Source organism: Sinocyclocheilus grahami, unplaced genomic scaffold, assembly GCF_001515645.1.
Source record: "Sinocyclocheilus grahami isolate Dianchi unplaced genomic scaffold, SAMN03320097.WGS_v1.1 scaffold125.1, whole genome shotgun sequence".
NCBI lineage: Eukaryota > Metazoa > Chordata > Actinopteri > Cypriniformes > Cyprinidae > Sinocyclocheilus > Sinocyclocheilus grahami.
In genome coordinates this window covers 794,376-819,113 of record NW_015505304.1, presented here as the reverse complement: position 1 = coordinate 819,113, position 24,738 = coordinate 794,376, and the positions used below count along the sequence as shown (strand labels likewise).

Sequence of the window (24,738 nt, the reverse complement as noted above, 5' to 3'; positions counted from 1 at the left end):
CTAACTACCGCGAGAAAAAGAAAGGGCTGAAGAAGAGAGAGAAAATGAAAAGAACACTGACAGATTTCTTTTGTGAACCACCTAAAGTTACAAATAATGGTGCTGGTGATAGCGATCATGTGGTGAATGTTGATCCACCAGCCGAATAGAAGGCGTACAGTTTTCGGAGAGAGTGGTTGAAAGACTTTGAGTGGCTCTGCTATGAAAATGCACTGTGCTCTATGCTCTGCATTCACTGTAAAGCCTGTGGGACGGAGTTTGCAGGTAACAGCGTTCGCCACCGAATCTACACATTTCGTAATTGTTGTTTTACGTAATATTGATTTTATACAACTCTTCAATAAAAAAAGAAGTTATATTAAGAGACTTACGTTTTAGACCCTATATTGCCTGTTTTTGCTCTATTTCGCCAACAAAAATAATTCCAAGGTCACTGCTGTGAACTGACCACCACACAGAATATAAAATAAACATTTTTAGGAGTCAGCTGTCCACTGTAGTCCTTAAATTATCAGCACAGTAACACTCAGTCAAATTATTGTAATTGATAAAATCCCAGAAAATATCGAGATATCATTTTTTGTCAATATCGCACATCCCTAGCTGCCAGCCGTTCGGTGCAACTGGCAGAGCTGAATGTAAAATTTAACACCGCATACACCATCCTAACCCTCTCTAAATAAGAACTTAACTTTAGGTTGTTTACAAAAGAAATGTCAGTGTTCTTTTAATTTTCTCTCTTCTTCAGCCCTTTCTTTTTCTCGCGGTAGTTAGCGTAAAGCAGTCACTGAGAGATTGACAGCTAATATTAACCAATACAAAATCTGCATTAAAGTTAAGAATGTAAGGATAAAATCTGTTAATATATAATTTGTAGTTGTGATGCTCATACATTTTTGGTGAGTCCTCCTAAATTTTTGCTGGTGCTCCTAACTTTTTGAAGTTGGGAGCACCAGTGCTACCAAGTAAAAAAAGTTAATTTCGAGCCCTGCATCAAGTATGATAATACATTATTTTTTCTTTTTATAATCTGAGCTCAAATATGGAAGTGTGCTTAATGGGTACGTTTACCCTACATCTGAAATGATAATTTGTGCAGCGATATAAAAGGCTATAAATAGCATATTTTAACAACAGTAAACGACCAAATTCCACATGAGATCGCAAAAGGAAGTTATTACAAACACTCGATGGTGGTTTAAAGTGAGTTTTTAAGTAAAAGTGTACTAATAATCTCATAAATTGTCTTATGTAGCTTGATGCTAATGTTAGCTCTAATGCAGCTGCAGAACAGGTGCAGCTCTCCTTCATGATGTATTTTGTCATAATAATTCACGTAAGGTCGTAAGAAAATGTTTTGTATTTTTTTAGAAACACTTTTGATAATAGTTGGGTAAATGTATACTGGGATTGAAGCGATGTGGCTTGGTAAACCTTGTAATTCCGGAATAAAGGCTACTAATGGCTGAATAAAACAAAAGAATAATGATAAAGGAATAATGAGGATAATGTCTCATACCTGGCGGAGGTATGAGTGGTATGAAGGTTTGTTGCATGACAACAATAGAATCATGAATGGGGGTAGTTTGCCGAGCCAGACATGAGGCGACAGCACGCAGGAGAGCTTACAGAGGGCCATAAATCAATTTTATTAGCCTTTTATTAGCCTTCTCTAAAAACACACATGACATGGTCTTAGAAAATGTTTAATAAAATTCACAGTTTTAGAGATTATGTCCTGAAATTTGAACTGAAGCATTAGTAGACTTGTGGCTTTAGCTTCATTGTTTCTTTAGAGAAAAGTATTATCTTTCCTATTTTTACCCAAAATAGGGTGTTGTGAGCATTACTGAGTACACACTTAATGTAATGACTGTTTAATTCATACTGGAAGCCGGAGGGCGCCCTTGCACAGAAACTCCACATATGCATAGTAGAAATAATGCTCCAGGAATCGCTGTAGCTGAATAAAACGCAGATCAGAGGGCCATAAATCAATTTTATTAGCCTTTTATTAGCCTTCTCTAAAAACACACATGACATGGTCTTAGAAAATGTTTAATAAAATTCACAGTTTTAGAGATTATGTCCTGAAATTTGAACTGAAGCATTAGTAGACTTGTGGCTTTAGCTTCATTGTTTCTTTAGAGAAAAGTATTATCTTTCCTATTTTTACCCAAAATAGGGTGTTGTGAGCATTACTGAGTACACACTTAATGTAATGACTGTTTAATTCATACTGGAAGCCGGAGGGCGCCCTTGCACAGAAACTCCACATATGCATAGTAGAAATAATGCTCCAGGAATCGCTGTAGCTGAATAAAACGCAGATAGAGAAATTTTAACTGAGGAAACCTGAAGACAATAAACATGCGATTGCACAAATTATATGGTATCTGTGTTCTTCAAGCAATCTTGGGTATTTTTTTATAAGGATAAAGTATATTTATAATGCAATGCTAATCGACATAGCCTTTATCACTGTATATAATGCTATAAAATAGTATGATTTCTGCCTTATTTTGTGATACGAAACCACGTCTGATCACAAAAATAAGTTATTTCAAACACTCATATATGTTATGAAGTTAATATGGAGAGCATGTCAAGAAATTAAAATATCTTTGTTGGACAACAGGTTTGTAAACGACTCATACACATGTAAAACTGTGTTGCCCACTGTAACAAAGTTCATAGTTCGGGAAGGAGGCGGGAACCGGCGGACATTTAAACAAACTTTAATAACATAAACAAACACAAAATAGCGCGACAGCCCCTCGCGGATGACTGTCGCGCACAAACAAAACCAAAACACAAAATAAAGTCCAGGCCTGGTCCTCTCTCGTCCGACACTGTCGTCACTCCTCCCTTTTATCCTTCCGGAGCTCCTCCGTGAGACTCGAGACCGGTGAGTGGCGAGAGAAAAGGAGATGGAAGGATGAGGAGAGACAGAGACGAGAGAGGGGAGAGAGGGAAAAAAAATTTAAAAATCTTGTTCCGGTTCCCAGACACACAGCCGCTCTCCCCCCCCCAGCTGGGTAAGCTCTTCCGCGATGCCAGGTGGCGGCACTGGACAGCCCTCGGTGGATGGCACGACACTCCTCCGCCGCCCAGTGGACGGCGACGGCTCCTCCGTGTTCGGGCAGCCGGCAAGAGTCCCCCGTTCCCTGCTCCTCCCCATCATGGCAGATGGCAGCAGGCTCCGGCCTCAGGCGAACGGCTGCGACTCCTCCACTCCCTCACGGACGGCAGCCGTCCCTCCACAGCCCAGGCGGCCGGCAGCGAGTTCGTCCACCCCCCCGGCAACTCACTCCAGCCCACCGCCTCGAGCCTCCAGACTGCTCCGCCATGCTTGATGGCACCACGGACTCACCACAGCGGCGAGGGATCTCTGGTAGCGTGCCCCTCCTTCCTCCCGGGTTTCGGCACCAATGTAACAAAGTTCATAGTTCGGGAAGAAGGAGGCGTGAACCAGCGGACATTTAAACAAACTTTAATAAAATAAACAAACACAAAATTGCGCGACAGCCCCTCGCGGACGACTGTCGCGCACAAACAAAACCAAAAAACAAAACAAACTCCAGGCCTGGTCCTCTCTCGTTCAACACTGTCGTCACTCCTCCCTTTTATCCTTCCGGAGCTCCTCCGTGAGACTCGAGACCGGTGAGTGGTGCAGGTGTCGCTCATTATCAATTACTCCACCGGCCTCGCCCCGCCCCCACGGCTCTCGGCCCCTCCCCCACTCGTCACAGACACGTGCTACTGTAGTACATTTACTCAAGGCTCAGAACGATTTTTGTCGCACTGTACAGCCCTATCCAAACCTGTTCCAGATTGTAGAAGGAGCTGCTCAATTTCACGTCCGCCTTCCTTCACGTCACTCCACACAGTCGCACACAGAAATATGTCAACAACTAGACTTTATCGTTATTATAGTGGGAAGACGAATTCTTATCGTGTGGAGAATTTTTACCGGTATAAATCGCAAACGATAAGATATCGCCCATCCCTACTCATGAGCAGCAACCTTTTTATATTGGGTATGTCATTGGAGTCTCCATGCCAAAAATGGGGGGTGACAGCAAAGGGGTTAAACAAGTTTTACAGCATGAAATGGTTCATATCCTAAACACTGAGCTATGAAGGGAACAATGAGCAATTTCAGAAACAGCAAATAAAGAAGACCCCTGTAGCTGACAATCAAGTTTTAATGAAATGCTATTATTCATGCAAAAAGATGGCAAATGTGGCCACGAAGTGTCATCCTCTTCACAATACAAGATTCCTCCACCAGGTGCCCTTGCATGTAAAAGAATGCATATGACAGTTAGAAGTTTCACTTCTAGAAGTCCGCCAAACATCCTGTCCCCACTTCCTCCGTTGACTGTGCAGCTGTGTGTTGAGACATTACAGCTCACTACACGGACCCATTTGATTCCCTCTCCTCTTAAGTTAGATCTGAAAACTGCCACAAAATTTGACACTTTGCTGATGTAATTTCCCTGCGTTATCAGATGACATTTTGGTGTAAATCACCATCACTAAGCTAATGATAATGATACTTTCAGCAGTTATGGTTCTCTATTTGGCTAAGTCATCTCTTTTCCCTTAGGGGGTTTCCACCTGTCTGGCTGGTTGAGAGATGGGGAAACTCCTTAGTGTATGTGGTCAATTAACTTCCATGGAAATGGAGGAAGGGCCACACAGGGGACTGCTCATGTCAAAGTCTAATAAGCTGATTTCATATTCATTAGACTGGACTCCCAGAGTAAAAACCCTTTATCTTTACCAAAATAAAAAGTGTCGGCGGGACATGCGAGATGCCACTTTTAACATTTCAAAATATCACTTCTAAAATGTGATGGAAGACTACTGTAATATGGGGAAAAAAAGAAGAAGCATACACAAAGAGGTTGCGCATTAGTAATTGATTCCTTTACCACAAAGCCACGGTCAAAATGTTAAAATATGACCACGATCAAGCCATTTTGTCATACGGAAAAAAACACTCATTCATGCCATGCTCCAACCCAAGATTATTACATAATTCTAGCATTTTACACAAATCCGTCAGCTGCAAGCACATTGTAAAAATCTGAATAAGCAAGATGGATACACCTAAACATAAACAATACAATGTAAAATTAAAATAAGTACATTTAAAAATTAAGCTATTTGCCTATTTAGCCACAGGTGTGGCTCTGGGGTTGGTGTACCACTAGAAAAATAACTTTTAACAGTCAACAATATCATAGAGACAGAGAGGAAGTACAGCCATATGCCAGCAGGGCAATGCTAAGAGGCCTTTCATGTAACAAAATTAGCGACTTTCATACACAGAGACCAAATGCAAAAATACCAGGTGGCTCTTCCACTACTTACTTTAGGCTAAAGAACACCACAGCAACCCTCATTTAAAGGAGACATATTATGCCCCTTTTTACAATATGTAATATAAGTCTCTGGTGTCCCCAGAATGTGTCTGTGAAGTTTCAGCTCAAAATACTCCACAGATCATTTATTATATAATTTTGAAAATGCCTATTTTGAGTGGAAGCAGAAACAAGCTGTTTTTCGGGCCTGTGTCTTTAAATGCAAATGAGCTGCTGCTCCCCGCCCCCTTTTCCAGAATAGAGCTGTGCCTTTACAGCTCGTATCTGCTAAAAAAAATCTGTTTTGGTTCTGATTATCATGTTTATCGCACTGAAATCATGCGATTTAAACCATATGAGTTTAAACTTCAGATATAAGGTTTTCTGAGCGCACACATTCAAAGCACACGCACAGAAAGCGGCTTTCACAGCATGTGAGTACTAAACTAAGTTATCATTCACACACAAGTTTACGTTAAAAACACACGAGTTACAAAAACAGTCGGTTATGTCTGTGAAGGTAAACAGCTAAGAAATAAATCGCTTGTTTATTTTAGATCTGTGTGGCAGCAGCAATATGTAGCCTAAATAAATCAATAAATCCACTGCTCTCGTCTCCTCTGAGGTTGGGACTCTAAATAGTGTTCTGTGCTCGTCTGTGCAGCCAAAGACAGAAGAGTTAGCATGTTTTGCTCAAACTTTCTCCATGGCATTAGAACTAATACAGCGTTGTCGCTTGCAAAATCAAAATGACGGTGCCTTGAGTGGAAGTTTACAGATAAAGGGGCAGTAATATCATAATGAGATCCCTTTGCCACGTCACCAACGGAGCGAAATCAGACGCGCTCGTTTTCTCAGACACTTGCAGAAAAAGGCTTACCTAAACAAAGTGATTGGGTTAATCTTTTTCACGTTTCCTTGGTTGGTAGATGCACCGGGGACCTGATTATAGCACTTAAAACCTGGAAGTGTCAGATTTTCAAGAGATGTCACCTTTAATATAAATATTAAATATCACAATAAATGTGGTGTAATATACAAATAGTATGTGCACATACGCACAACAAAAACAACAACAAAATTTCATGTGCAGGAAAAAGGGAAAAAGGGGAATAAAAAGTAGGCCTACTTCCTTTTAGACCACATCCTCAGATATCGGTCATGACTGGATAATCCACTCCTCCACTCCTTTTAGCTGAGATCAGCTAATAAATCTAGTAACACATTATCAATCCGAGCTGCACTTTGAAGTCCATACTCTGTCTGATAGCTCACAATTTGTTTATCATATCTATTAAAGCAACAAAAGCATGTTTATTTCCACTTACTTCCAACATGCCAGAAAGACTGCCTGTTGTTAACCACAAATTATGAATGAGCAGAAAAGTCTTTGACGGCACATATATAGGGGTTAACAAAAGAGCTGGAATAAAGATTGATCTTTTACTAAAAGCCTCTCAGCATTTAAAGAACTCAATTATAATACACAATAATGGGCCCTGTTGTTTTTTTGTTTGGAGATAAATGTCCAATACTTGCGGTTTGTAGATCATATAAAGTGAAACCAATTTTAAACAGCATTCAGGGAGGGTGAATCACATGACTTCCTTGTTTAAGAGGGCGTAAAGGACACTCCATTGCCTTGCATCACAAGTTTTTTTCCCCCTCAAAAAACTGTCATTGCCTTTCTAGCATAGATTACGTATAACATTCTAGATTCAGATTTAAGGTTGGAATACACTACACGACTTTTAAAAACTGAATAGATCTTAAAATACTGGGCATCATACACTTACTTCATAACAGTCACAGAGGAAAAACTGGCCATCACACACTAAATGACTGAGGATCTGACACTACCAGGCTTTAAAGTCGTTTTGATCACAACAAACTCCCGCAGAAACGTGTGCCTTGTTGAGACACTTGTAAACTGTAAATCAAGACAAAAACTGTGTAGTGTATTCCAGCCTTTAACTGTGTTTTTCTGATCATTCCAAAGTGTTTTAAAAGGCTTGTGTAAACCAGTTTACATGTCTCTTGATATGTACATTCCCTTTTGTGACCGGTTGATGAAGGGCAAGCTGAAGCAACCACCACTACAGCTGAAGCTGTCTAAAAATGACCTGATTGTGGTTATAGTACAGGAAACAAGTGACAAACTAGAAATTGTACACCACTGAAAGTTCAACATTTTAATAGTGACACTGTGGGAAATCATGAAACTGAAAGAAAAAAAACCGAGAGAAAATTAGGCTTATTTCAAATGCCAAATGTTACATAATTGCAAGCTATGACAACTTCAAGGTCACTTGCCTTTCTTTATGAGCATTTTTTTCTCAGACACTTGCAGAAAAAGGCTTACCTAAACAAAGTGATTGGGTTAATCTTTTTCACGTTTCCTTGGTTGGTAGATGCACCGGGGACCTGATTATAGCACTTAAAACCTGGAAGTGTCAGATTTTCAAGAGATGTCACCTTTAATATAAATATTAAATATCACAATAAATGTGGTGTAATATACAAATAGTATGTGCACATACGCACAACAAAAACAACAACAAAATTTCATGTGCAGGAAAAAGGGGAAAATAAAAATAAAAAGTAGGCCTACTTCCTTTTAGACCACATCCTCAGATATCGGTCATGACTGGATAATCCACTCCTTCGATTATTTTAGCTGAGATCAGCTAATAAATCTAGTAACACATTATCAATCCGAGCTGCACTTTGAAGTCCATACTCTGTCTGATAGCTCACAATTTGTTTATCATATCTATTAAAGCAACAAAAGCATGTTTATTTCCACTTACTTCCAACATGCCAGAAAGACTGCCTGTTGTTAACCACAAATTATGAATGAGCAGAAAAGTCTTTGACGGCACATATATAGGGGTTAACAAAAGAGCTGGAATAAAGATTGATCTTTTACTAAAAGCCTCTCAGCATTTAAAGAACTCAATTATAATACACAATAATGGGCCCTGTTGTTTTTTTGTTTGGAGATAAATGTCCAATACTTGCGGTTTGTAGATCATATAAAGTGAAACCAATTTTAAACAGCATTCAGGGAGGGTGAATCACATGACTTCCTTGTTTAAGAGGGCGTAAAGGACACTCCATTGCCTTGCATCACAAGTTTTTTTCCCCCTCAAAAAACTGTCATTGCCTTTCTAGCATAGATTACGTATAACATTCTAGATTCAGATTTAAGGTTGGAATACACTACACGACTTTTAAAAACTGAATAGATCTTAAAATACTGGGCATCATACACTTACTTCATAACAGTCACAGAGGAAAAACTGGCCATCACACACTAAATGACTGAGGATCTGACACTACCAGGCTTTAAAGTCGTTTTGATCACAACAAACTCCCGCAGAAACGTGTGCCTTGTTGAGACACTTGTAAACTGTAAATCAAGACAAAAACTGTGTAGTGTATTCCAGCCTTTAACTGTGTTTTTCTGATCATTCCAAAGTGTTTTAAAAGGCTTGTGTAAACCAGTTTACATGTCTCTTGATATGTACATTCCCTTTTGTGACCGGTTGATGAAGGGCAAGCTGAAGCAACCACCACTACAGCTGAAGCTGTCTAAAAATGACCTGATTGTGGTTATAGTACAGGAAACAAGTGACAAACTAGAAATTGTACACCACTGAAAGTTCAACATTTTAATAGTGACACTGTGGGAAATCATGAAACTGAAAGAAAAAAAACCGAGAGAAAATTAGGCTTATTTCAAATGCCAAATGTTACATAATTGCAAGCTATGACAACTTCAAGGTCACTTGCCTTTCTTTATGAGCATTTTAAAATAACCAGTTCCCTCCTTGATCGATTTTAGAAGTAAGATTCAAGGCGTGATGATACAACAGAGAAGACTTCATCCTATTGCTCAGGGGGCACTGCATAAAACAAAATATAGAATCAAGCAGGGATAAACACATTAATTGCCTTATCACAAGACCTTGTTAGAAATAAACTTGAATCATAACACAGGCTGACATATGAAATTATACATACAGTATACAAGAATAACATATGACATTTTGCCTGTAATGTATTCGACAGACTAGGACTAGGTCTAGCTTCTAGGAACACATACAACCCAAATCAGGCTGATTCAGGGTTACCTCATGTGAATGTTTGTCATTTTCCTTTGCTCTAAAAATACAACCAATTTGGGAGGATATAACTTAGGGCACACTGCACCTGTTGTCTTCATTGTATTAGTGTACTTTACAGCTCTTGTTTACTTAAACCAAAGGTTGACATGATATTTATAACGTTTCTGTGCTTAAGAACAGCGTTGCTTTTCATGACACCCCTGAAATCATATCAACCTCATCAAGACCACTATCAAACTCCAATTAATAATTTGATTATTTACTTTAACACTTCAATGAAAGTTACTTTCTGAGCTATCAGTAAACTTTTTAATTAAATTACTTTTTAATTAATTCGGCCAAAATTTACGAATTCCGTGGCATTCCGTGCTATAGAGTAAATTACATTTTTATAAATGGACTCCACGATCCCATCTGCGTTTTCTCAGAAACCATATGGCCCTAGAAATGTAACCACACTTCAGAACATTTCGGCTTGCCCTGTGTGTTGTTTGAACGAGTTGCAGGGGTGACCTCACATCACAGGGTCTCTCTTTCTCTCTCTGTAGCGTATGTGCCCAGATGCGTTATCAGGTACAGAAATTTGGCACCGACTGATTTAACGTGAATCCTTACTTGGTAGTACCAACAAAATTCGGTCGGTACCCTTAAAAGTACAGAGTTCGGTACCCAACCCTATTAGTGGCAGCCCTACCTCAGACTATTACAGATCCCATTGACAGGAAAAATAAAAGCCACAAACAAGCATCTAAGAACAGACACCATGTGGTGTTTAATCCTAGACTTAATCAGCAAAATATATCAGAGGATGCACCGTAAGCTCGTATGTCTGACGTATAGATCAAAGAGGAAGTAAATATGGTATAATCATATAAAAAGGATTTAAGGCCAAATCTGCAAAACGAAGCATAATTCCGAGAAAACATTGAACGTGCTGTCTTCTGTTCTCTGAAGAAAAAAAAAAATCTTGAAACTGTCAGGCAGTCTATTAAGGATGTGTTGTTACTTGTACCCAAAATGTTAAACACATAGAATGGGCTACCATAAATCAATCAATCAATCAATCAAAAAAAAAAAAAAACATGTCCAGGTTTACAGGCTTTTGAGGGGCTTCTTTTTTGTGGTTTCTTGCAAATGAGTTCCCGACAGACCTTTGATAGAATTTTGCATTTAAGTCAGAAAGGCAGATTACTTTGATCGCAGACTTCCTTGACGAGTTTAAATCTGCATGTTCATGAATTAAACATCACAGTCTAACAAGCATAAGTCCTCAAAGCTAATTATTCCTTGGCTTGAAAACAAGATTGTTTTTTTCTTCCTCATGCATCCAATTACATCAAATGATGATACCAGTGGATCAAGCTGAAATTCCAGGTATACGAAATCAGGAAATGTGTTCATTTCTAGGTAAAAATTAGGACTGTGACAGTCGCCATGACAACCGCGTCTACTGCCACCGGCAATAGTGCACGTGACGTCACACACTCTATAACAAGCATAATACGAATTTTATTTAGACTGTAAGTCTATGGTAGCCTAATTCACAAATGACCTCAAATGCCATACACAGCGGTTAGGGTTAGGCGCGTGCAGATGAGGAGTTAATGCACCCGCTTGCTTGGCAGCGGAACAGTGAACCGTGTCTACACCGGACACGCCACCGCCATATATATATATATATTAGGGGTGCAATGGTTCTTGGTAAAAAAATCGAACCGTACCGTTCTCCACACACGGTTCGGCAAACACTAGGACCACAGTTCAACTTAAATCTGACAATGCATCTGTAATACGGTTTGTTAGAGTTCGGCTAATGCGTGTTTCTGTTGAGGGATACAAATTCTGGCTTCCCAATACATTACAACAAGAGCGATGAGAGAGAAAAAAAAAAAAACAATACGTGGAAAAAACCAGTCACTCTTTAATAAATGCGAGTGCTTTATGCAGGAATAACTGTCATTTATGCCGTCATCACATGTTGATAGTAGTGCTGGGCGGTATGACCGAAAATTTCTATCACGGTATTTTTCAAAATTATACCAGTTTCACGATACATGACGGTATTTTTTTTCCATGCATGACCGGGTGTTAACCATACTGCAGTATATTGACTTAGAATGCCCTATTTTACTGTTATGATGAGTGAATATTGTCAAAATATACCACACTAATTAGTGACTAAACACGACCCCTTTTAATACATGTTAACCAGGAGTCACTCTCATTTATAATCGCGGCATCGCATAGGGATAAGCGCATAGGAATCGATAGCCGGAATCAAAATTTTTATTTGACAACAAGTACAACAAGATTCCTGACCTTAAGTATATGATTCTGGAATCGATTTTCGATTCCCAACCCTATATATATATATATTAGGGATGTCAACGATTAATCGATGATCGATTAATTGTTGATAAGAGATGCAATCGATTAAATCTATCGATGGTTGATTAAGCTGTTTAATTTTGGGCTGCGTGCGGCTCATGGGCAAAACACGTGCGAGCGTATGTTAGTGACGGTGACGGTATATAAATGCATCATCATTCAATCATAATGTACAAATTAAGCTTTTAATGTGATTTAAACTTTAAAAGTACATTAAAACAAAACGTCATTTCGCCAGATAATTCTTTCATATGGGGCTCTGCGCTTTGCAAGGCTGCGGGACACAGGACAGATAGGCTATTCATTCCTACAACTTGTTAATTCGTTCCTATGACTCATTAATTTGTGGCCACTGTCCATGTTTCATTAATTTTGTTCCTTAAATAACCCATGATTTAACTAAAATAAGGGAACAAATTAATACATCGAACGAATTCTTAATTCATGGCCATGAAATCTTTCATTTCCCTTAGATGCGAAAACAGTGATAAAAAGTGAATGGCAATAAAATAAACCTGCGAAATTAGAGGGTTAGACTGTGAAGATTTAGGAAAAGAAACAATGCCTAAATATTATTGAATTTGTGGAAATTCGTGACCAACCGGCAAACCAGAACAAAGTCGCGTAAATGGGCTCGAACGGCACCCAAAAGCATGGTCGCGATGTAGCATTTTCCAGCTAACCAATTATTCCTCTAATAAACAAAGCTTTTATACCACACTTGTCATAATCAGAGCTTATAATTTGTAAATAAATAATTGCTGGATTCAAAACAGCAATTAAAAGGCACTGTGACGTCACTGACAATACGTTTTCCCGAAGCATTCAATGATGTCACTAAACGGTGATGCCACAACTACGAGCATCGTTCACAAGTTTCTGCATGGACCTAACTAGCCTAGGCACAGGTTTTCAAGCCCTGGGACAAAATGGGATGCTTTAAGGAAAATGTATAGCCTATGTAAGCAATAGGCCTAAATAAAAAAATTTTGTTTTCATTAAAAAAAAAAAAAATACATTTAAAAGCGAAATATATCTGGCTTTAATAATTAAGCTAACAGATTTAAAACAGAAGTGTGGCGCGGTGCTCCATAAACACATTTTTTTATGTTTCAGCTGTTCGATCGCGCCGGCACCTAAAAGGTTACACTGGTCAGTTTAAATAGACTGTAGTATACCGGGAAGTATCATGTGAAGAGGATGATCTTTTCCGTCTATATGCGAATGCATGTATCCAAGCCCGCACTCGCTCCGTCTCGTATGCACGCACGCATGCACTGTCATGATCTAATGCACTGTAAATGCTGGATTTTTAAAAACAAATAGGCCTACCGGAACGCAAAAATTTTAAATCTGACATTTTCCGGAACAGGATCAAATTAAGTACTGGTCATAATACTCACATAATAATGTTTCATGTGCGCAACAGTGTGTTTTGCTGCAGCAGCGCCGATGGAAGCGGTTCACTGACTGCGCAGCACAGCCACACGCGCCACAGTTACGTTTGGGATCATTTTATTTTTAATGCCATAACATCAGTTGAAAACATTGCAACTGTGTTTTAAAATACAATTAACGAGCACCACAAAACCATTTAAAGAGGCACGTTCAGCGGTCCCCGTGACGGGATAGGAAACGGTCAACAAAGTAAAATGATCTCAAACGAGCTCTCTTCATTTTATCAAATGATCATAATCACATCTATTAATTTTACAATCCTGCTACTAGCATTTTATTCAGAATAAATCCACTTTAAATCGGGTGAGAAAGCGTTTTGTTTATTTGAGTAACTTGTCATGCACACCCTGTCATGCATAGACGCATTTTGCAGCATTAAGGTTAACGATTAATCGATTAATTGATCGTTAATTTATTTATTTAATTATATATATATAGCCTATCAACATCGCACCACCGACGGTAGTTGGTCCATTACCACCGTTGTGGTAAAAATCTTCCACCGTCACAGCCCTAGAAAAAACAAGTCAATTTCCCCAAACATGTACACAAGGAAATGCACTTAACAAAATGGTGCTCTTTTGTGGGGTGGACAGCTCCTCAGGTCAAATTAATTTTACTAACAGGCAGGTGAGCTATGACTCATTTTTCCCCAAACATACAGATCAAAGGCACCCTGATGCACAAACACTAAATCACAGTGGTGGTTGAATGTCTATGTCCCTAACACAGATCATTAATGGACTCTCCAAACCACTATCAGTCATTATTTATCTCATGCTTTATAGACCCTCACTCTTTTCCTGCCTCCCACAAGCACGCAATGCTTTTCTGCATCTAAAAACAGCCAGGCCGTGTGGCAGTGATGAATGCGGGGCTGAGCCAGATCTGTCACCGGAGAGCAGAGATCCAGCATGACGACAGAAAGCCAGCCAGGGTGCTGACATCATCAATGGCCCTGGAAGATCAACAGGGCTTTCCTTCAACAGATAATCCTATCCCACCAAGCTGAAGCAAAAATCAGATGCTGGACCTTACAGTAGTCCCCTTCAATAAGAAGATTTGTTTCACTGTCTTTCTATGTGATCAATATTTTGGGGTGGCTTCAAAATAACTTTCAACTTCACCGTAATAATGAATGTCTCTAAAAAGACCTCAACCAAACAGATGTTAAGAGTGAGTAAATTAACACCTCTGCATTTATACTCTGCTGCTATAGCAGCACGGACAGTGAGTGGGAAGAGGCTAACCGCAGAAGTGGATTGTTCTGAACTTTGAGACATACATTTTGCCCCAAGTCTTGTTGGCTGGCTTTTAACTCGTCAAAAACCGCTGGGACTAAATACCTGTGTGCTAATGAAATACAAAATGCAATCACTTAGTAGAAGAGTAAGTAGTAGATAATAGAAGAGGTCAACATAGTTCTACTGACAACACTTCACATAAGACTACTACTAACATGGAAACCATTTGATAATAAATTATTTCATCATGATGTGCAGTTATGGAAAAATAAATTGATTAGTACATTACATAATTAGCTTGGTTTTTATTTCGTTATTTTCCACAGAAAAAATAAGACACCAAACTTCAGAAAAATAAAGATAAAATAGGTCATAATTACCTAAATGCAGGTGCAACCTGTATAAACCAAGGGCCAGAAATTAACCAGGGCTTGGGACAAAAACAGTGCCAAACAAAGCCCAAGTTAAGTAAAATGTGCTGGCAAAAATGCCCCCGTAGTGAACGTCTGGTTTTGTTTGTTTGTTTTTTTGCTTATGGAATATTTGATAATTCTTTATATTATTTTCTATCTGTCAAATTATGGGTTTAAATCATCTGAAGACAACGTCATAAGCTAGATAGTTTAACTTAAATGAAGAGGTATATGATTACCAAACATTTTGCATTTGATGTTGATTTTATAATTAACAGCCAAAATGGTTCAGAAACCATTTATTTTAATGGATTAATTCAATTAAAGTTACATTGATAACAAAAATGTATCTTTAATAAAGATAAACAAAAATAAATAAGAAAGAGAATTTTTGATTTTTTTGTGGAATTATGCTTTTATTTTATTTGACAGTATAGAGGAGAAAAGCAGTAATGGAAGGAAAACGTGGGAAAGAATCTTGAGGCAGGCTTAAAAATAGGTTACAGTTACACAGAGCATTACTCCGCCATACATCAGAAAACTGACCACAAAACTATGGCTTCAAATGTACACTCATTTTAAAGGGATAGTTAAAAAAAAAAAAAAAAAAAACTCTGTCATCATTTACTCACTCTCCACTGTTTGGTTACTAGCATTCTACAAAATATCTTATGTTCAACAGCTGAAATAAATGAATACAGGTTTGGAACAACTTGAGGGTGGGTGAACTAAGCCCAAACTTATATAGCCTAAATGACACCTGATAATTTCAGGACAGTTTAGCATGTAACCAATTTGTTAGCTACTACTAGAAGGTTATCTAAAAAGCATGTGACTTTTTTGGTGGAAACTTCCAAATTAAAAATATGTTAGTAACTTTCTAAATAACTAAATCGGAGTCAACCAAATACAGGCCAATGCTGGTGTCAACCTTCTACAAACAAACCAAACATCACATGGCAACTTCAACACAATTCACTACCGAGTCAACTGTCACACTCATCCCACAATCACCTGACCAAAACAAGATTCACCTTCCTGTTTTGCGTAACTACCAGTGAATTTGCGTCAGTCTAAATGAAACAAACACTCCTCCTGATGAAGGTGGAATGTCTTATGTCATTATCTGCCCTCTCATCCAAGCCATGCTGCCCAATACAGTCGTTAATATCAAAGGCCAGCTGGAACAGGAACCTGCCACCTGGTTCTTAATAAAACAGATGGCTGTCCAATTTCCATTGTGCTCCTAAAATGAATGATTAACTCACTCACAAATCACTGTGTACCCTGGAAGAACACCTGCAGAAGGCCTACCTGGTTACTATTAAATCCCTTAAACCTACTTTACAGAGGAAAACACTCGAAATGAATAGTAAAACACTGATTTGAGGCTATATGAATGAGAGCGTGAGTAGTCGGTCCTTTTAACAACCAGAAAACAACGCTGAGGTGTGTTATTACCATTACATATAATCACAAAGACGTGTCCTCGTTTGAATCAAGCTCATAATGTACAACAGCAGATTTATAAGTGTCTCAATTTTACCTTTAAAGCATACTTCTCCCCACTCCTCTTGTGAAAGATCTCCAGAACCCTGCCATTGATGCCCAGCCCCAGGACCTGGCTAGTGACCTTGTAGTCGTCAGTTATGGCATTTTTCTTGATCTGAAGTGAGGCTTTTCCCATCATGAATTGGGCTGTATTCTGTTGTTGCTGCTGCTGTTGCTGGTTTGGAAACTTCGGCGGACTGTTGGCGTTAGTCAACATCTCCCACCTCTTTTCTTCCCTATCTTCAACAATTAACTTAGCTACTTCTCCCGAACTTCAGGCTTTCTTTGACAACACCCAAGGCGAAGATTTGCCTCAGAGAGCTCGACTCCAGGCACACAAACTACGTTTAAAAGCGATAAAACTCTGACACGGACGCTCTGATGCGTCGTTATTTCGGTTTCTTGGTGACTAACGTTAGCTAAGCTAGCTAATATCCATGTCGAGGGTCAACCCACCAATTCAGGGCTCAGAGAGTTAAAAAGACGACTTACATAAAACCAATTCAAGTTTATACGGCTTCGAAGTGTCACGGGTTTTTCGAAAGCGCCGCCGAGCGACTTAAAAACACAAATGTTGAATTAAAAACTCGAGAATAGCATACGCTCCAACCCTACTCCTCCGTGAGTCGAGCACTGGCCCTCCGCGACTTTCGGCCAGCGTCTTACTGCTCTGACGTCATAGCGGAGTTCGGAATGCTTTGCGCTCTTAAAGGAGCCGCCACCTAATGACAATGCCTCGCTCGCCACCGAAAGTGCAATTGCAAAAATGAATGTTTTAAATATAAAATGATGTATATATGCTAAAGTGTTGACTTCAATTATAAAAGCTTGCTGACCAGATAAAGACTTTCCTGCCAGAGGGGGGGGGGGGGGGGTTTAAACCAGCAAGGCACAAAAAAACAGCTTAAAGCATGGAAAATAAACTCGTTCAAACATTGTCGTCATTTTCTCTACATGGAGGCTTTGTAAGTTTGCGTTTTCTTATTTAGCGTTATTTTATTTTTAATCTCGGCAAATATCAACAGGTGTCGCTGTTGTGTAAAACTAAAGAAAAAGGTTTAGTGAGGTAAATATGTATAGCCGCAAGAGTGCGCAGTCTGCACGCGTTAAAAAAAAATTCACACTCTTTTGTGAAAATAAGCCTATAATTATAAAAAAAAAATACAGTTTAATTAACTATTTAAAAGAAAAACATTCAAAACACATCAAATAATAATAATAACACTCATCTTTTAACCAGTTCTACACTTTCTGTAGGCCTCAATCATAATAAGAAAAGACGCAAGAGGGCGCTTTAGATGAATTCACCCTTTGAAAACAACAGATTTGAGAACATTTCAACACTCTTGTTTTTGTATTATGAAACAGATTTATAGATTTTATTTTGCAAAAGGACCTGAATCATTCACAAATAGCTTTAATAGTCAGCTGGTATTATTGAGAAATGATTGAAAATCCTCCTTATGTCACTTCTGGCTGTGTTTTTGTGTTATGCCTGTGCTCATTTAGAAAACAAATTAACTCTGACATGTTGGTTATTACAAATCATAAAATGTCCTGTTTATGTGAATGATTTGGGGCATGTTTTATAAAAAATTTGCTATTTGGTAGCGTAAATAATACCTGTTGATTTCAGTAAATGTTAGTACTTGACGTTTGTTACTACCTAACCTAGCTAATTCATAAGTGTGTGACTTTTATGGTGGAAACTTCCAAATAACTCAATCTGAATTACACAAAACTTAGACAAAATTTAGACAAAACATTGGCCGAATGCTGGTGTCAACCTGCTACAAACAACCAGAATCACATGGCAACTTCTACTGAACTGACATAACCATTCGTAAAATGTTGCTGTTTTAAGTCACATGTCTATTGCTGACTTCTGAATAAACCTTAGAGTCAGATCAAAAGTCAAACTGCAACAAATAGATCATATGTGGCTGATATATGCACACAAAAGATCCACAAGTGATATTAGCAAGCAGATATAGCCGACTGTAAAACATGCTTTCCGTTTTCGGGTGGAGATGTAGGTGTTATTTTGGCAAATATTTAATCAAGATTCACATGGTTCACTAAGCATACAGCTCGCAGTTTCACATACTCATGCCTTTACACTTTTAAGGGGTCCTGTGGCTGTTATCAGTGTGTCAGCAATATTTCACACTTGCAGCCCCTTTTCTGATAGAGGTGGTGAACTTAAAAGAGCACGGCACCAAGCAGATAGCAGATAACTCATTCATTTAGCAGATGCTTTCATCTAAAGCAACTTACAAGTGAGAGCAACAGAAACAGATTTGTATTCTCCTGTCTGGTCCTTTCAAATGTGCAGGGAATTCTGCAGTCTAGAGCATGTGAGCCAAGTCACATTTACGGAGTCTATTTACGGCAACCTGCTTCCAGTCGCGCTTGCTTCCCAAAAGCTAAAAACAACCAAGCCCAGTGGAGAACTTTATATTGGGAGAAGGATTTGATATCACACGTAGTCTTTAGAAAACGGACTTGGCTTGGTTGTGTGGACAGATGTGTGTGTGAACCCACTGCACCCAACCAATTCAACCAGTGTTTACCATATGTCAGCCACTTCCTGCTAATGGCAAGTAAGCATGATATGACTGGTGAATACACACAGATAAAGCTGCCATTTTTCTAGCTTTGTTTGTGCATGGAAACAAGAAATTGCCATTTAAAGTGTCATATGCTTACACAAGCTACACCAATCAGAGCCCAGGTATAGTTAGCATGCCGTCCCCCTCCTGCCAGGCCAGAAGACAGCTCGACATGTTCCAATTTATCCAGAGACAGTGGAATTTAGGTGCTGTAGCTTAAGAGACGGTGTTATATTAACATTAAGGCCAAACATAAAAGTAGATAGACTCAGGAACGTTTGAAATGCTACTGTCATAAAATGTGACACCATTAGCTTGCAATAAAATTGATAAAAAAAAAAAAAAACATTAAGTCTATGTAAAATGTTCATGGTGTACAATTTGATCTCTTTCTTGGTCACTTTCCAGTCTGCATGTGACAGTGTCGTTGCTAAAGTGGAATGTTTCTATGGTGATGCACCATCTCACGGAAAGTACAAGAGGGGAGTTTGCCATCATAGTTTATTCCTTTTATTCATGTATTTTTCAAGCATATTTAATGTGTTTTTCTAGTTCAGAACTTTAGTAGATATATTCGTATTTCCTTGTATGTGACAAAGCAAGCCATTAAAAGCACAATGGTTAATTCAGATGAAGCTCTATTATGCTGCATTTAATATAATTAAGAGATTAAGGTGAAATCAAAGCATCAAGAACTGAAAAATCCAACATACACAGAGTAATCCAACTCACAAATGAGGAACTTCTACAGAGTTCCCTGCCCATAAAATTGCCGGGTACCGTTCTGGTAGGTCACATGATTATGTGTGGAATTTCCCCTGTTCTGCAGAAAGCCTCATACTCTTAAGTAACATAGAATAAAAGCATTGTTGAGAAGGGAAGCACTTTCAGTCATTTCGTCATGGCCTCAGGCCAAACCAAGAGATGATTGATGAGTAAGAAATTATGAGGAAAGGACGTCATCGTTCCAAAATCTATATATAATATAAAAATATCTAATAACAATCAAGCATGCATAGTCAGTTCAGTCATTGTGCAGCTGTGTCTAAACAGCTGCTGTTTTTTTTTTTTTTTTTTCATGCAATGCATTAAAAAAAATCATTATATTTATGCATTTAGCAGACGCTTTTATTCAAAGCGACTTAAAAAAGAAGACCAAAGCAATTCATCAAAGACCCAACCATCGTTGTAGTACACAATGTCAGATTTATTAGGCAACTAGATTAGGAAACTATCTAAGATCCTTTGAAATAATTTTATATAGCATTCTTTAATTAATTTATACATCAGCTTAAATAAAAGCAAAGGGCAATAGTGTGGCCTAATGGCTAATGTAGACATCAGACTAGGAAAGACGTTTTTTTAAGGCGTGCACTTGTATATTGATTGATTTCGGTGTTACAGAACAAATTCAATTGTACTTCATTTCCTATCTGTGTTTTCCAGAAGCCTATTTCCACCTCAAAATATAAATGTTTATTTTGATCAAGTTTAAGTTAAGTAAGAATGTCACTTTATGAGTTATATTGTGAAATATGAAGTTGCAATTATGAGAAATAAAGTTGCAATTGCAAGATATAAAGACACATTGTGAGATATGAGTGGCAGTTCTGGGATATGAGCTCACTGTGAGATATATATTTCTATAAAAAATATATTTTTTCTTTTTAATAGACAATCAGCAAAGGGTTATTGGCATAAGTTGATGTGAGTGAATGCTTGTTGAGTGAACGCTTTTCCTATATGGAGACTAAACTGAATACTAAACAATCAGATCTTTTTGTTTGAGTGTTTGAAACTGTCCCACAAAATTTTATTTATTGATGTACAGTGAAGGGTGCTAACAAAATGCTATGAAGTGATCTTAGGTCAGTAGGGCTCCACAGGATCTGTGTGGATGGTCCCAGCACTTGCACATCTGATTCACATGAAAATGCCTGTCGTCTCCCCCTTGTGTCATTTCCATAAACAACAAAGAGCCTGATGGTGGAAATTTGTTAGCCTACTTCTGGGTGCCAGGTTCCCTTGCATCTCACTCAGCTAGAAAAACTGCCCCACTTTACACTTCACTTCTCAGTCACAGGAGCAAACGGATGACACGGCTAAGATGCTCCATTTGTCATGTACAACAGATTTGGAATTGTTTTTCCATCACTTTATGAGTTACATTGTGAAATATGAAGTTGCAACTATGAGAAATAAAGTTGCAATTGCAAGATATAAAGACACATTGTGAGATATGAGTGGCAGTTCTGGGATATGAGCTCACTGTGAGATATAAAGTCTATAAAAAATATATTTTTTCTTTCTTTTTCTTTTTCTTTTTAATAGACAATCAGCAAAGGGTTATTGGCATAAGTTGATGTGAGTGAACGCTTATGAGTGAACGCTTTTCCTATATGGAGACTAAACTGAATACTAAACAATCAGATCTTTTTGTTTGAGTGTTTGAAACTGTCCCACAAAATGTTATTTGTTGATGTACAATGAAGGGTGCTAACAAAATGCTATGAAGTGATCTTAGGTCAGTAGGGCTCCACAGGATCTGTGTGGATGGTCCCAGCACTTGCACATCTGATTCACATGAAAATGCCTGTCGTCTCCCCCTTGTGTCATTTCCATAAACAACAAAGAGCCTGACGGTGGAAATTTGTTAGCCTACTTCTGGGTGCCAGGTTCCCTTGCGTCTCACTCAGCTAGAAAAACTGCCCCACTTTACACTTCACTTCTCAGTCACAGGAGCAAACGGATGACACGGCTAAGATGCTCCATTTGTCATGTACAACAGATTTGGAATTGTTTTTCCAAATGGGCCTCAGATGAACTTTCAAGCAGGTCTATATCTCTGTAGCCCCAGACCCAGTAATCCACTACTCTCGATGGGAATCTGTCAGGTTGGCAGAAGCTTGGTTTACAAAAGAGCGAACAGAATAAAACTGGTCATCTGTTCAGTGGTACAATCACCAATGACCTACATATCATCACCTTGGAATTACAAGGTCCTGACATTTTTGTCAAAATTAATGTATTCACATATTCTTATTCTGTGACAACTGATTTACATTATGTGATTTTTTTTTTTAAGTTACATACATTTTGGGACTTTTTATTTAGAAAACAAAAAGGTTCTATCTACAAAGTATGGAAAGCAAAACCTTTGAAGCTCAATATCTCAAAACTGCTCAGAATGCAGATAAAACCTTATAATTCCAAGATAATGATATATTGAATCATCCAGCATTTTAGCAGATTTTCTTCAGGTTTATTTCTAGATTGCTGTTCACAGTAGATACTGTTTCAAAGCAGCTTTATAGAAATCTCCACAGCAAGAAATTGGCAACTGTAAAATATATATACCTATATATTAATAAAACAGGTTATATAAAGCAGGTTATATAAAGCAGTGACAACAAGTGACTATCTTCAAGAGTGAATCATTTTAATCATTCACTCAAAAAAAATAAATTCAAAAATTCTCATTCATTCAGGAATGAAAGAAGTGACTTGCTTTATGAATGAGTCATTCAATCGTTTGCTTGGTTTGTTCATGCAATTCATGCAGTAACAAAACAGTGTTGCAGTAGTTTTGCTGTGGCTATGTTTTCAAAAATTTTTTATGGTTGGAACAAAACAGACAAAGTATCAAAGCAGTATTTAAATTGCATGAATATGTGTTAATATAAAATATATTTCTAATAATATATTTTTTTATAGAAAACCATCTTTGTCAACGCATTATATATTACAATATCATTAGTCATGACAGTGTTTTTTACTGCAGTATTTAAATACCTTGTATTTTGGCTTTCTGGTCTATTTTCAGTCTATCCAATCTATGAGGCACACGCTGACGTACAACAGATCCACACACCTGCTGTCTGACTCTCTCCTCCCATACTCAGCTGATCTCTGATCAGTTCAGGCCAGAAGCAGTAAGGAAATGTGAGCCACTTGCTTCATCTTACAGATCTATCGGTTCATGCATTAGGTGCTTCTGGGCACAGATGCCAAATCCGCCTAAACCCTCTGATCCTGCATTTAGATTAAAAGAGCCACTTGTGTGCAAGATTACCACTGAAACATAAGTCACTCCTATATGCTGCTTGTGTGTATCTATGTCATTTCAGGCAAGTATGAAGATCACTTTTAAGTAGTTCATTCAATGCAGAGATTTTCCCATTATCCACCTAGAGCCTTTAACTGGCCCACATCCAAAAATGAGGTTTTCCTCTTCCACAATCTGCTCTAGTAGAGGCTTCATACTCTAAGCACTCTCTTTCAGACGGTTCTTTGTTTCTTTACATTGACCTGGCCAACATCAGTCTAGTGCCACTCTAATCCTTGACCTGTTTTGATCCCAGTCACGTTTCAACACATGACACTTCGGCCTGCAACAACACAGCCTACCTCAAGCCACCACTCCTGTGTATTTGTGAACCATAGGGAGGAAAAATCTTCCCACAGGGGAAAGGCAGGACCGAAAGTTACCTGTAATCGTATCCAGGATGGCTTTTCTGCATTGCAGCCACTCAACTGAAATCTGACACTGGTTACAAATAACTTGTTTACCTAGCAACAGTGACATTAAGCAACAAGCTTCCTGTGAAATGAGACAATGTCCATGCACAATATGCTCTGAGTCAGTTTGACTCTTGTTGCATATGAAGATAATAATTAATAACATAACAGCAAATGTTATACTCAAATTATACAAGTCAGATTCATGCACTAAAAAGGTGATATAAATGTGTGATGAAATAATGTTCAGTGAAATAAGAAATAATTTAGCACTATTTACAAATAACAAGTTCGCTATAAAATTAAGTAAAATAGTTTGTTCCCAGCATGTACTAAGCCATGACTAAAAATTGTGTAGGATTTACTTTGAAACTATTTTCAATTAATAATACATTCCTACATAGTATTGTATTTCATTTCATAGGTGTGTTGAGGAGCCTGCTGGTTTGTTGAGTAAAGTTTGCCAGTTAAAAGTAAAAAATTAGTTTTTAAAATAGTTAAAATAGCTTAAAGTTGCACTGAAACTGAAGTAGCACTAGATCCTGTACTTTTTCACATACATCCAAGAGTAACGAATTACCCAAAAAGAAGAAAAAAAGTAAGTCGGAGAATGGATTTTGACATGTTGCTATTGTACTAAAAAAAAATACAAATAAATAAGGAATGCAGTCTTGAGTGTATATGGGCTTAATGATTGGAAAATCGGCATATTGAACAATTTTGATTGAACAAAAATAAAACTCATAAAATTATATACATGGATGAAAGATTAATCTATAACATACATTTACAAAGTAGATAAGGTGAGTTTTTCAATTTATGCCACCTTAAATAAGGAAAGATGCCAATTCTCATTTTTGAGAACCTTTGAATGGAACAAAATAAAATTGAAAAACAGACACATTTCAAACAAAAGACTGGTAATATTGATTTTATTATTATTTTTTTTTTAGAAAAGAAACTAATACAAGCTCATTTGGTTACTTACACTTTGTCATTATTTAAATCTTGTCATTTACTCCTGTTTCACTTTATCTCTTATTTTCATGCGT

General features: G+C 38.0%; 1 protein-coding gene across 1 annotated transcript in view; it reads right to left on the bottom strand.

Moving 5' to 3' along the window:
* mapkapk2a (MAPK activated protein kinase 2a) overlaps positions 1–17,220 on the bottom strand; it is a 59,693-nt gene extending 42,473 nt beyond the window's left edge. The window contains exon 1 of the mRNA XM_016278767.1: positions 16,552–17,220. Within this exon, the coding sequence (XP_016134253.1) occupies positions 16,552–16,773 (222 nt within the window). The 5' untranslated portion in view covers positions 16,774–17,220. The remainder of the gene's footprint in view (positions 1–16,551) is intronic.
* Positions 17,221–24,738: the final 7,518 nt, after the last annotated feature.